Genomic DNA, 12,102 nt, shown 5'->3' with positions numbered 1-12,102 from the left:
GAGCTAAGAATAAATATACATATATGCAATTCAAACAGAACACACTCATTGCAAATGAAGTTGCAGAAGTCAGACTTTGAATTAACATACTGTCCTGATATTGACTGGGGTATGGTTGGCTTTATCCACAGAAGCTAGTATGTTTTAGATTTGTGCTGAGAACAGTGTTGATAACACAGGGATGCTTTACTTACTGCTGAGCAGTGCTTAACGCAGAGTCAAGGCCTTTTCTGCTCCTCACCCCACCAGTGAGTAGGTTGTGGGTGCACACAGAGTTGGGAGAGGACACAGCCGGGACAGCTGACCCCAGCAGACCCAGGGGATATCCCACACCATACTGCATCATGCTCAGCATGAAAAGCTGGGGGAAGAAGGAGGGGGGGAATGTTCAGAATGATGGCTTCCCAAGTAACTGTTATGCGTGATGAAGCCCTGCTTTCCTGGAGATGGCTGAACACCTCCCTGCCCATGGAAGTGGTGAGTGAATTCCTTGCTTTGCTTTGCTTGCATGTAGGGCTTGTGCTTTACCTGTTAAACTGTCTGTATCTCAACCCATGAGTTTTCTCACTTTCAACTTCCTGGTTCTCTCCCACATCTCACTGGTGGGGAGCGAGTGAGTGGCTGTGTGGGGCTCAGTTGCTGGCTGGGATTAATGCAAATAAGTGTTTTAAAAGTAGGATGGACTTTTAAGTGGAAGAATTTTCTGCTTTCTGACATCCACCTTTATTTAGCAAAGACATACAGCAAGTGTGCTCAACCTGGCAGGAAGATAGTTTTTAAACAGCACAGCACAGGCTCTCAGAAGGGGCATCTGTCCTGCAACAGACCCCAGTTCTTGCTCCTGCCATGCTCCAGTCTCAGCAGGAACTTGGTCTTGTGTAGACAAAAGGTGTTCATGACTCACTGTCAGTCAGTATTGCTCAGTTTGGACCGACTTTTGTCTAGTGTCAGAGGAACAATAACCACCTTCGGCTGTTGTTGGACTCTTCTCTCGCATCTGTTGCCCAGCTCAGACTGAGCAGACACAGTAACTGAACACTTGCAGCCTGGCACCAACAGCCCTGCACTGCCGTTCTGCCCCATCCCTGTGCAGGGGGGAGCTCAGCCCATCCACAGCCTGCCTTTCAGTGAGCACCCAGAACTTGCTATGAACCAGAGCACATTATTTTTCTCATCCACAGACAAGGAACCAGAAGGCGCAGGCACTGTACACCCCATGCATGAAGTACTGGTTACCCCGGGAGGATCCTTGGGGCAGTGCTCACAGCAACAACGGGAATGAAATCCACAAATCCATGGGAGCAGGCACGGCTTCCTGAGCCTCACTCTAAGTGACAATTTTTAGAGTATTCTTGTAATTAGGAGCACAGAGATTTACATTAAGTCAATTAACTTTTCACAGTGGCCGAGTCACGACAGTGTATAATTGCTCAATCAGTTTTTGCTCATGCTTCTCCTCCACTTCATCATCTGTTAGAGGCCTCAAATTGAAGCTAGCAAAAATTGAATGTTCTCACTTCAAAGCCCCTTTCCCAATTCTCTATTCATCAGCTTTATTTTTGCAGCCATTTATAGACCTGGCTGATGTTGCAGATACCAATAAAAGAATTTAAAGAGACTTATGTTGGCAAATGATTGTATTACACTTAGATTTCAAAAGGCCCTAAAGATCAACATAATTTTTAATTACCAATAACACAGGCAAAGCTAGAAAACAGTAGTTGTTGTGGATCAGAATAGTGACTCTCTAATTGAAGTAAATGTGAAGAGATACTACTGCCTTTGTTTGAAAAATTCAACCTCTTATGAATTACTGCGTGAATACTTACAACACAAATCACGGACTTCAAACCACTCACTCTAAAGCAAACAAGTACTGGGAGGAATGCCACCAACTGTTTCATGAAGTCTTATCTTCTTCATGCCATCCAGCTACTTACTCAGGGAAAATTTGAAAGGATATGATCAGTAGTATGTCATATCCCATTTTCCACAGACTTCTTTCTCCCTTCTGTATTTCTACGTCATATGCTTATTAACCTCTCTTCTTTTTTTGAAAATTTGAGCAATTCTGCACAACCACATAAAATTATGGCTTATTAAAACCAGGAACAGGTGATGCCATATCACAGTGCACTGACACAGAGAAGAACCTTAGAACCACAAATCCACAAGATTTTTTATTAAAATAACACCAAGTTTAAGAAATCAATGCAGTGCAAAGGAACTTCAACTCATCATCCTTAAGTATGTAAACTGCATTCCAATCCTGACACGACTGACATAATACAGAAACACTATCACAGGTGAATGTCAAAGTTAAAGACTGGCATGCTGGGCAAGGAAGGTTCTTATTCTTTGCAAGAGTTCTTTCTTTACGCTGTCTGGTACCAAGGCTGAAATACAAATAAGAAAGCAAGAAGTAAAAAATCAGGACAACACGGAATAAACGCTAATACTGACCTTTCACAACAGCTATTCTTTTTTCGTTCTTGCAATTCTGTTAATACCTGAAAGTAACTGAAGCTACTTGATTCTCATATAACACATCTATGTTTTTCCCATTTAAAATGGTATATTTATATGTCCTAACACATCCATGTTTACATTTTCTTACCTCTGCCTTTGGGAGTGATTTCTGCCACCAAATCGTCAACAGTAACATGCTCTAATCCTTTTTCTTTAATAACATCTGGGGAAGACCAAGAATGATATTTTTAAGTTTTTTAGCACATTAATTAGAAGACAAAACCTATGTCAATGATTAAGAGACAAAACCTGCAAATGTAGGTCATCAGAGGATATAAAGTAGCATGTGACCTAAATGTAACTCGGTGCCTACTGCACTGCACAGTGGATTTAGCCTCTCATTCATACCATGGGTTTAACGATAGGAACTTGGAACTACTGATGCATCTTGATCAGCTCATATTTTAGAATCCAACATAACACAGTTTAAGCTTATATGAGCATTACCAGGTGTCTGTATTGCTTGAATGTTGTAGTGCTTATCTCTTCAAACACGTTATTTACATGATAGGGAGAAAGAGATGCAGTTGGAAAAAGACTTTGGAACATACAGCAAGGGAGAACATACAGACAGTAAATGCTCACTATTCCTCCTAATTGGTTTAAATAACACCTCTATATTTCAGCAAAGTAAAAAAGCATATCTGAAAGAAGATATGCATCTACAGCAAAAGCTAGATTAAGACATGCTGTATGATTAATGTATACCAGCATTTAAACAACTGCCTACTTATAGTACCTTGAAGACCTAAAAATGCAAAGTCAATGCTGAGAAGAAACTTCCAATCAGCAGCATAAACCTGATTTTTTTTGTGGAAATGTGAATGTTTTTAACTGTATCCATAGGACTGATTGTTCAAGACACTAAATCCATTTTCTGAACTGACATCACATGAACTATTACTAAACTGTTTTTCTTGGTTGAATTTCTTGTTGAAGATAATCCTGGATTCCTCAATTATTGGCTGTAACCCACAATGGTAAGAAGCTCTAGAACAAACTACCAAAAACCACCCCAAAACCCCAAGCCCAACAATAACAACAACAGACACCCCCCCTACCCCCTCCAAATTCCTCTCTGTCCTTTCCTTTGGAGGCTGTTAGGCCCTTAACAGGGACAAATGAACTTCTGCTTGCATTTACAGTTCAAAGTACTAATATAAACCAAACATTTTACATAACTTTCCTACAGCAGAGTATATAAAGTTGAGTAGGCAGATTAACATCCCTTCCACTACCTGTACTACTGAAATGGGGAACCTCTGGCAGTGGTATCAGGCAGACAACTGCCAGCATGGATCATTTCAGCCTTTTCTGCAAATCCACCTATGAAAACAATTTAACACACTCAGCCCTATAAGAAGAAAAGCTTTGTGATGGAATATTCAGTAGCTGGGCACAATAGACCAAATCAGAACTAAAGCAAAAGCTCCAGGGATTTGTTATTTGCTTTAAGGAAATTTCATTATGTGGCAGTATTCCTGTTTGCTGAAATAATATTTGTAAATCTCATATAATTTACAAGTCAGTAAATTGTAGCAATGCTCAATACTTAACTCAGAACATTTGGGTATCTAGAGGTCCATCAGCTTCTTTTCTCTCATCTAAGTAGATGATCTTACTTTCAAGAACTGTACTTGGAAAATGTACAAATGTACTTTGTTTCCCATGTGCAAACAGAGTTCTTTCAAGCTGTTAAGTTGCACCCCACTGTATTTGCTCCATCTTCCTCTATCTTGTTTTTTATTCTCCTGTGGTAAGGAAGTCATCTCTCTCAAAACAAAAAGCTGTATCATCATGAATACGTAGGGAATCAATTTCAAGTCTTTTCCTCCTGAACTTAAAGACGGTTCAGATCAGAAAAGAAGTGTCCAAGACAGCAAGCTGCTTTCTTGCATTCAAAACCAATTGCCAGGGATACCTTCCTCTTGCCCATGTCTTGTTTAAACTGAGTGTTACACAGTAAAGCCTTCATCTGGGACTTTTACTTGGCAAGAACCTCAGTTGATTACAAAGGATATTAGTTATTTGACCACTGTTACCTTTGCAATGTGCCTTCAGCTGATCCTTCCAGCCGCATTCAATTAATTTGGCTCTCAGCAACTCTTTAAGGCTGTTAAGACAATATACAAACTTGTTAGGAACAGCAAACAATTCCTGACAGCTTAACTATGCTTCAGGATGACAGTTAAGTCTACAATTCCTATCCACAACAGAACTCCCAGACCAGCAGCAGAAATGGCTGAACAGCATGTGAACCCTAACCTGAATGAGTACTCATTTCAGTTTACCATGTTGGACTGAGAGGAGTTGGCAGCTAAGAAGCTAATTTCACAGTATTTCTTTCAGGCAGCATTGATGCTGCAGTCACAGAAGAGAGGTAGAAGCCCTTGAGTCACCTGAACTGCTCAGGTCTGCTCTGTTAGCATATGTATGCTAACTTTAGAAGTTAAAATATTTCATCTGAAAACAGGCCTTCAAAAGAAAACCTTCCCTCTTCCCTTCTAAAAGAAGAATTCCATACAACTGTTTTCAACTGCAGGTTTCTCTTCCCAGTTACGTTTTACCTCATGTTGGGTGAAGACAAAGGGATCATGTATCTTATCTTCCTAATGTGGTTAGCAATTACAAGCATAAGCAAAAAGGATTCATGTGTTAAAATGGACAAGACTCACAACAATCTGCTGCAATGATACATCTACTCTATATATCAACAGAGAATATTGAAAGCTAGCTAAGAAAGTGAAAATTAGTACTGATCATAGAAAGGCTCTGATAAAACTTTTTTATAATACAGCTTTTGATATCCTGACAAAACTCTTCTGTTAGAATAAAATAGTTCTCAATGCCATTTCAAGAAATTGCTTGCTCTGCTGAAGCTCTGTGCAATCTCCAATGGGAGGGTCACAACCAGGAAAGAAGCACAGTGTAGACACCATGTCTACGAAAGGTTACACTGGGCACAGGGCTATGCGATAACCTAGATAGAAGACTCCTTCTCATAGAGGCCTTGAGAAATAAAGGAAATGGAGCTTTTGGTGCATGGTGTTATGAGTATAGTGAAATGATGATGAGGATGCATGGCTAGCAGGTCAAGGAAGATGATTCTCCCCCTTCTACACTGTTGAGACACCACTCAGAGTACTGTGTGCAACTCTGTAGTTCTCAGTACAGGAAAGACATGAACCTGTTGGAGAGGGTCCAGAGAAAGTCCACAAAAATGTTCAGAGGGACGGAGCACCTCTCCTATGAGGAAAGGCTGAGAGGGTTGGGGTTGTTCAGCCTGGAGAAGCTCCAGGGAGACCCTATTGTGGCCTTTCAGTTCTTTAAAGGGGCCTATAGGAAAGCTGGGGAGAGACTTTTTAACAGGACCCGTTGTGACAGGATGAGGGGTGATGGTTTTAAACTAAAAGAGGGAGATTCAGATTGGATGTGAGAAAGAAGTTTTTACAGTGAAGGTGGTAAAATACTGGCACAGGTTTCCCAGAGAGGTGGTGGATGTGCCATCCATGGAGACATTCAAGGCCAGGCTGGATGTGGTTCTGGACAACCTGATTATTTAAAGATGTTCCTGCTCATTGCAGGAGGGTTGGACTGGATGAGCTTTGAAGGTCCCTTCCAACCCGAACTATTTATAAGTCTGCTAATGACATGTAACTACATTGCAAATAAAACAGACTTAAAAGACAAGAAAAGGCCAAAACCAAGCTGCCACACCACACTGCATAATTCACTTGTTTGCCTTTATTGGGATCTCTAGAATGACTTGCACAAGTGCTGTTTTATGTGTTCCATTGCATATTTATTTCCCTAACAAGAGACAAGTACACAGGAGAAAATCAAATAGGGAAGCTTTGTCTCATTCTCTTTGTCAGGAAATAACAAGATTTAACTGCAACAAGTGATTAATGGTGATTTTTATAAGAACCAAGAGCTTTCCAACAAAAAATGCCAGAATAAGAAAAAGCTAAGAATAACAGTTTAAGAATAAGTCTAAGAATAAAAGTTCATAAGCCAACCACCCCCTCCTTTATTTTCCTATCTCCCCTTTTCAAGTGAAAAACTAACATAAAACTGCTCAAAAGGCAAAAATAAGAGATTTTTAATACAGCTTTACATAGTACATAAGGCTTTCACATGCAGGTATCGGCAGAATTTAGTGTCAAATTTACTTAATCTTTATTCTAGGAGTGGCTCATGTTCGATGGTATTTTTAGCTTCATGGTGGCACGGAATCAGAAGCCTGCTTACCGTTCTCGCTCTCCTGTTTCTATTAGCTTTTGGTTAATAGTTGCTCTCATCTGGGCATCTTTGTTCATGTTGGAAGTCCCGTTTTTTCACAAACGACGCGGAGCAGAAGAGGGGCTGACCACCATCCGTGTCACTAACACAGCAAAAGGAAAGTCACCCGCACACTTACAGGCAGCACCACGCCCGCTGCCAACGACCCATCCCCACTTGCTAACGACCGGAGGGAGCTCCGGAATCAGCACCACCAGAACAGTACCCGCCGGACCGGGCCGCCCCACTCCGGGGCGCCGGTAGCTCACCGAGCCGCTGAAGCGGGCGCGGCCTTCCCGCAGCCCGCCTTTCCTTTCCCCACTCCACTCCACGCCTCGCTCGCCCGCCCGCCCGCCCGAGCAGCGGGCACAGGGCAAGGCCCCAGCAGGCCGTAATCCGTCGCTACCAGCTCACCCCGCCACGGCACGGCACGGCCAGGCCCCGGCGGCAGGAGGTGGAGCTACCTCGCACTCCGGCGCCGACAGGAAGTGCGGCTGGGGACTACAGCTCCCGGCATGCCCCGCGGTCCCGGCCCCGTGATGCTGCGCGGTGGCGCCCGCCTGTTCGTCGAGTTGCTCCCGGCGTTGCGGCATGGCGGCTCACTGCTCTTTGCAGGCCAAGCGCCTGCTCCTGGACCCCAAGTTCGAAGGTTACAAGCTGTCCCTGGAGCCGCTAGCCTGCTACCAGCTGGAGCTCGACGCAGGTGAGGAGTGGGGCGGTGCGGCACGGTGCAGTGGGGCGGGTGAGCCCACCGGCCTTCCCTTCGCCCTGTGGCCTGGGGGTTCCTCTTGCGGTGCTCCGCTGTCAGACCCAGGGGCCCTCGTTGCAGGCGTGCCCCGAGCTGGGGACAGCCCGGCCCGCTGTGCCGGGAGGCCTGCGCGTCTGTCCGGGGTCGGAACGGCAGGCGGCTGGTATACCTGGCATTTCCTCTTGGTTGCTCTCGTTACAATTGACTGCAGCGTTGTCTTTGGTGTTCCCGTGTCAGACTGGTCTCAGACTGGTGTCCCATCGCTGCATTACAATGGCTTGCCCCTGTGAGTTTGAACTCTGTTTCTAAATGAGTAAGGAAATCTGTGTGATAAATCCGGCTTTGCCTTGTACACATGCAGTAGTGTTCACAGTGGCAGGGTACATGTGAGTGTGATGGAGTGCTGGTGATTTATAGAAGTATGTATAAAATCAGTATCTCCTATAGACCTTAGCAGTTAGCGTTTTTTCTTTCTTGCTCTGCCTACAGTTCAAATGAGGATCTAAGGGTTGTTTATTCCGTGCTCTGCTTTTTCTTCTAAGTGTTATGAGTAACATTTGAGGTACTGGTCCATTAATGGGCTAATTTGCTGAGAAGAATGTTAGCACAAAGTGATGTTGGAGATGTGCTTACAACCTTAGCCATGCCCCTGAAATCTCTCATCCACCTACAGAAAGACCTAAATAAAGGTATGGGCTTTGTAGGTGGATGAATTACTTTTTTTTTTTTTCATTCTTTTTAAAGAATCTGAGACAGTAATATACAATTTGGGTGGACTGATCTCTGCCTCTGTATGTCTGCTGATTTATGTGCCTGTCTACAGAGCTAGCTGTTACTTTTTACTTTAGTTTGTGTTAAATACATGGTATTAGTAGCGGGTCAGAAAGGTGTGTTTGCCATGATGAATTGTGGGCAGAATGTGAAGCTGTATGTGAACTGTGTATTGCGGGAGTGAATGAAGTTGAGGTGATACTGTATGTGCATCTGTCATAGGACTGGAAAATTCAAAAAGAGTAACATTTTTGTTATGTATTTTGACATTTTTTACTGTAAGACTAATTTAGGTGTCCCCTTTCAAAAGACAGTTTAAATATAAGTTAGTGAATGTATGTTAGGAGCGTATTACAGCTGTGTCAAGGATGGCAGCAGTTAGTGTGGCGTAGGTACAGCCTCTTAGTTTGCCCTTTGGTGCGCTGCCTGAGGTCAGATAAGCTCTGTGGTTCTTGGGTAGTCAGTTGTGCACCTGTTCTCAGTAGGTGAGGTTTACGGATTCTTATTAAAGTTCTTGAATGATGGAGTTACTAATGGAGAGATGGATCTAGCCACTTCTTGTCTATTCAGATATTTTATGTAATAGCTTCAGTAACCTGTGTGACAGAAGATTTATATGTGTGCCTGTGTTATTTTCTTTCTGCAATTCCCACAGCAGAGAGGCTCAGATACCTGTTTTCTAGATGTTTTGTTTATCTATATTTCAACCTGTTCTTAGGCCATACAGCTGGCGCTCTCTCCTTGCTGGTTTTTTCTTACTTCAAGGCAGATTTTTCATAATACAGGGATGTTCTGTACCTGAACTTTGTGTTTCCTGTCTAATATGTATGCATGAAACTGAGGGCATCCTTTCACAACTTGAGTTTTATGTTATTCAGGAATAATGGGTTGAGTTGTAGAAGCAGTGGGTGGTGTGTAGGCCATGGCTTTTTCAAATTACTACAAGAGAGAAGAAGTTAATACTGTGTGAGAAGGCCAAGGACTTCTGCTTGCCAGCACATTGTGAGCAGATTAGAAGTCTGAGGAACATAATGAAGAACTTGGTAGTTTGTGTGTCATTAAATTAATATTTGTCACTGAGTGAAGAGTTTCAATTTCCTCAAAGTGAGAGTGAGCAGAGTACAGTAGCTGAAATAAATGTCAAATGTTCAGGAACACTGTCAGCATGACTAATTTCTGATTTTATTCACAACTGTGTGCAAAATGCAGTGATAGAATCTGGAAGATTAATGTAAAAAGGCTATTGAATTTTTTGTTTGTTTTCCAGGAAACAATTTCAGGAGTCTTTGTCTCAAATGACCTGAGATTTGGAGTTCTGCCTGTGTGGCATCCCAAATTTTATGGCAGTAAGATGAGCATGTGAGCTTTAAAGTACTTTGAATATATGATAATAAATAGAAATAGGTACTTATTCTTAAGTAGAACTGAATTAACTCAGTTGAAGTATTTATGTGGTGTTAATACAAACTTGCATATTAAGCATTAGAGTATTAATCTTCGATATTTCATCTATGTTTTTATATTTAACCATTTTTATGAATTTCACTGCTAGCTGTAAACTAAAATGACTAAAAGAAATTGGCACATGGAGTTGATGCAGGCTTCTACTACTGGAGCAGGTGGACGGCAACACATGGTCCTGCGGGACAACTTGTGTTGGTTGTCATGCTCCTGGGGGCTACAGTGAGCTTCATTTTCTGACCATTGTGTAAAAGTTAGTATTCAGTTCCAGTTTGCCTTTAACTGTCAAACTGTAGTTGCCAGGAATTTGCTGTGGTCAGATGTGCAGCAGGAAGAATTTTAAAACATTCATTTAATATATTTATTTTATTAGATCTGTGCTAGAGGGGAATTTTTTTAGTGAATATCTTAAATATAAGGTCACAGTGACGAATGGTGAAATTCTGGGATCTTATTTTCCCTTTTAAATACTATGATGTGCATGTTCATCTTTTATTTCTTCCTTACTCCTACCTATTCTGGCCTAGTTAATCTAAACTTTCACAGTCATTACTCCTTTCTCATCTCTCATCCTGGGAACATGTTTTAACTAGTAATGAGCCCCGCACTGTAATATGTTTAATTCCTAACTCTTCATCTTAAGTTTTGTGTATTTTTATTTTCCTTAATTTATTTTCATAACTTATTTCCTAGTGATTCCTTTGCACTAAGCTTTGTATGGCCTTTCTTTTAAACCACTGAACCTTTGGGAGGGAAGAAAGAACGTCTTGTTTACAGTCATCTCTTCTGCTCTGATCTGAACTCAGCAGAGCCCAGAGCAGTCAGTGGCTGTGGGGCAGATTCTTGTCTCCAACAAGGACCATGTCTAAGATGCATGTAGTTTTTAAAGGAATGAAAACCTCACTCTTGACTTCCACTGATCAGATGTAACTTGATTCCTTTCTTTTTTTCAGAGGCTTAGAAGTTACTCAGTTGTGGGTTTCCCTCTTGCCCTTCCTCTCTATTTTTGTCTATTTGGCAGAACTGTTATTCATATCAAAAAACATACACTGTGCCTCACCTGCAGTACTGCATTCAGCTCTGGACTTCTCAGTACAGGAAAAACACAGACTTGTTGGAGAGGGTCCAGAGAAGGGCCACAAAAATTGTCAGAGGGATGGAGCACCTCCTTTGAAAGTCACTTCTAACCCAAACTATTCTATGATCATACCATGGCAGCTGAAAGGCATAGTAAACATTCACTCAAATGTGGAGATGCTGTTGCAAGCCAGGAGAACATGCAGAGAGTACATTCCTTTGATTACATGCATTAACAGGTTTTTGTCACTTTTAAAAATAAAAAAATGGTGTTCACGAATGTCTGCTCTGCTTGCAGCCTGTTAGGACCAAAAGGTCTCTGCTTCTGTGAAACGTAGTTGCCCATTCACTCTGCTTGAGTGAAAAGTAGTTGTCTTACTAATACTACATGAATATAATTTGTGTCTTTTTATGGAGCCAAGGGTACTGATATGCTTCAGACATTTATAGTAGTTTCCATTTGTGTTTTCAATTTCCATTTGAAAAAATAATTATAGAATAAAAGTCTTCTATATATGAGAAATACTAATAAACTGTGAGCCATAGCTGTAGTTCACTATACTATCAGCTATACTGATCCTTTCACAAATGTCTTGCAAGTTTTTGGATCTTGTTCAATTTATTTGTTCCATGTTTTGCGTGATATATCATATTTACTTCTAATACTTGTGTAAGTAATATGATTAGGGAAAAATACTTCATTACAGAGTATCTGTCAGCCCGTACTTGTTTTCAGCAAGCTAGGTGTTTATTAAAACAGGAACATTTTGTGTTTGTTTTGTTATGTCAGGTACTGCAGTAGAATAAACAAGCCTTGTACGTTTACTCAGCAGCAACAATGAGATGATGCTGCCATTAACAATAAAAGGATATTTGTTGATATTAAAAGAAAAAGAATTAATGCAGGGTTAAAAAGATCTTTGGATGCTGATACTAGAAAATAAAGCTCTTCTGCAAGGATGTAAATTTATATGAAATACTGAATTACTGCCACTGGGTGGCATTGCAGATCAAACTATGACGTACAAGCATATAACATTCGATGCACCAAAATAATATGTTGATATAATTATTTTACATATTTTCCAGTATTGTAAAGTTGTTTTGATGTGTTCAGTAAAACATCTAAAAATGGGGGATAGAGGGGGTGTTCCTCACCAGTTTTCCTTTTTTTTTTTTTTTTTTACAGTTCTGCTATATCATGTTCGATGGCAGATATAAGACTTCTCTATTTA

At 41.3% G+C, this 12,102-nt stretch overlaps 2 protein-coding genes across 6 annotated transcripts in view; one reads left to right on the top strand and one right to left on the bottom strand.

Moving 5' to 3' along the window:
- Positions 1–2,096: 2,096 nt before the first annotated feature.
- ENY2 (ENY2 transcription and export complex 2 subunit) lies at positions 2,097–7,325 on the bottom strand. Of its 2 annotated transcripts, none has more exons than XM_080610884.1 (5): positions 7,225–7,325; positions 6,781–6,913; positions 4,572–4,642; positions 2,618–2,692; positions 2,097–2,396 (listed from the first exon to the last, which is right to left on the bottom strand). In XM_080610884.1, the coding sequence occupies exons 2-5, from the start codon at positions 6,846–6,848 to the stop codon at positions 2,320–2,322; spliced, it is 291 nt and encodes a 96-aa protein (XP_080467010.1). In that variant the 5' UTR covers positions 6,849–6,913; positions 7,225–7,325; the 3' UTR covers positions 2,097–2,319. The 2 variants fall into 2 exon arrangements, with proteins under 2 accessions (XP_080467010.1, XP_080467009.1); XM_080610883.1 differs by having other exon boundaries at positions 2,099–2,396; positions 7,080–7,273.
- A 56-nt stretch (positions 7,326–7,381) lies between these two features.
- Positions 7,382–12,102, top strand: part of NUDCD1 (NudC domain containing 1) — a 42,535-nt gene continuing 37,814 nt past the window's right edge. For 2 of the 4 annotated variants that reach the window (XM_080610223.1, XM_080610224.1), the window contains exon 1: positions 7,493–7,513. Coding sequence is in view for 1 of the 4 variants with exons in the window: in XM_080610222.1 (XP_080466348.1) it covers positions 7,402–7,513 (112 nt within the window). In the remaining 3 variants the exon portion in view is untranslated. Of the gene's footprint in view, positions 7,514–9,596; positions 9,689–12,102 lie in introns of all 4 variants that reach the window. The other 2 variants (XM_080610225.1, XM_080610222.1) reach the window with 2 other exon arrangements.

This window comes from Psittacula echo (genome assembly GCF_963264785.1).
Source record: "Psittacula echo genome assembly, chromosome: 2".
Taxonomy (NCBI): Eukaryota; Metazoa; Chordata; class Aves; order Psittaciformes; family Psittacidae; genus Psittacula; species Psittacula echo.
This window is presented reverse-complemented; position numbering and strand designations above follow the sequence as displayed.

Bases quoted from the DNA above. Each gene is read 5' to 3' on its own strand.
- ENY2 (XM_080610884.1), bottom strand. From the start codon at position 6,848: ATGAACAAAGATGCCCAGATGAGAGCAACTATTAACCAAAAGCTAATA. The intron at 4,643-6,780 runs GTAAGCAGGCTT...TTGTCTTAACAG, and splicing joins GAAACAGGAGAGCGAGAACG to CCTTAAAGAGTTGCTGAGAG. The intron at 2,397-2,617 runs GTAAGAAAATGT...TTTGTATTTCAG, and splicing joins AATCACTCCCAAAGGCAGAG to CCTTGGTACCAGACAGCGTA.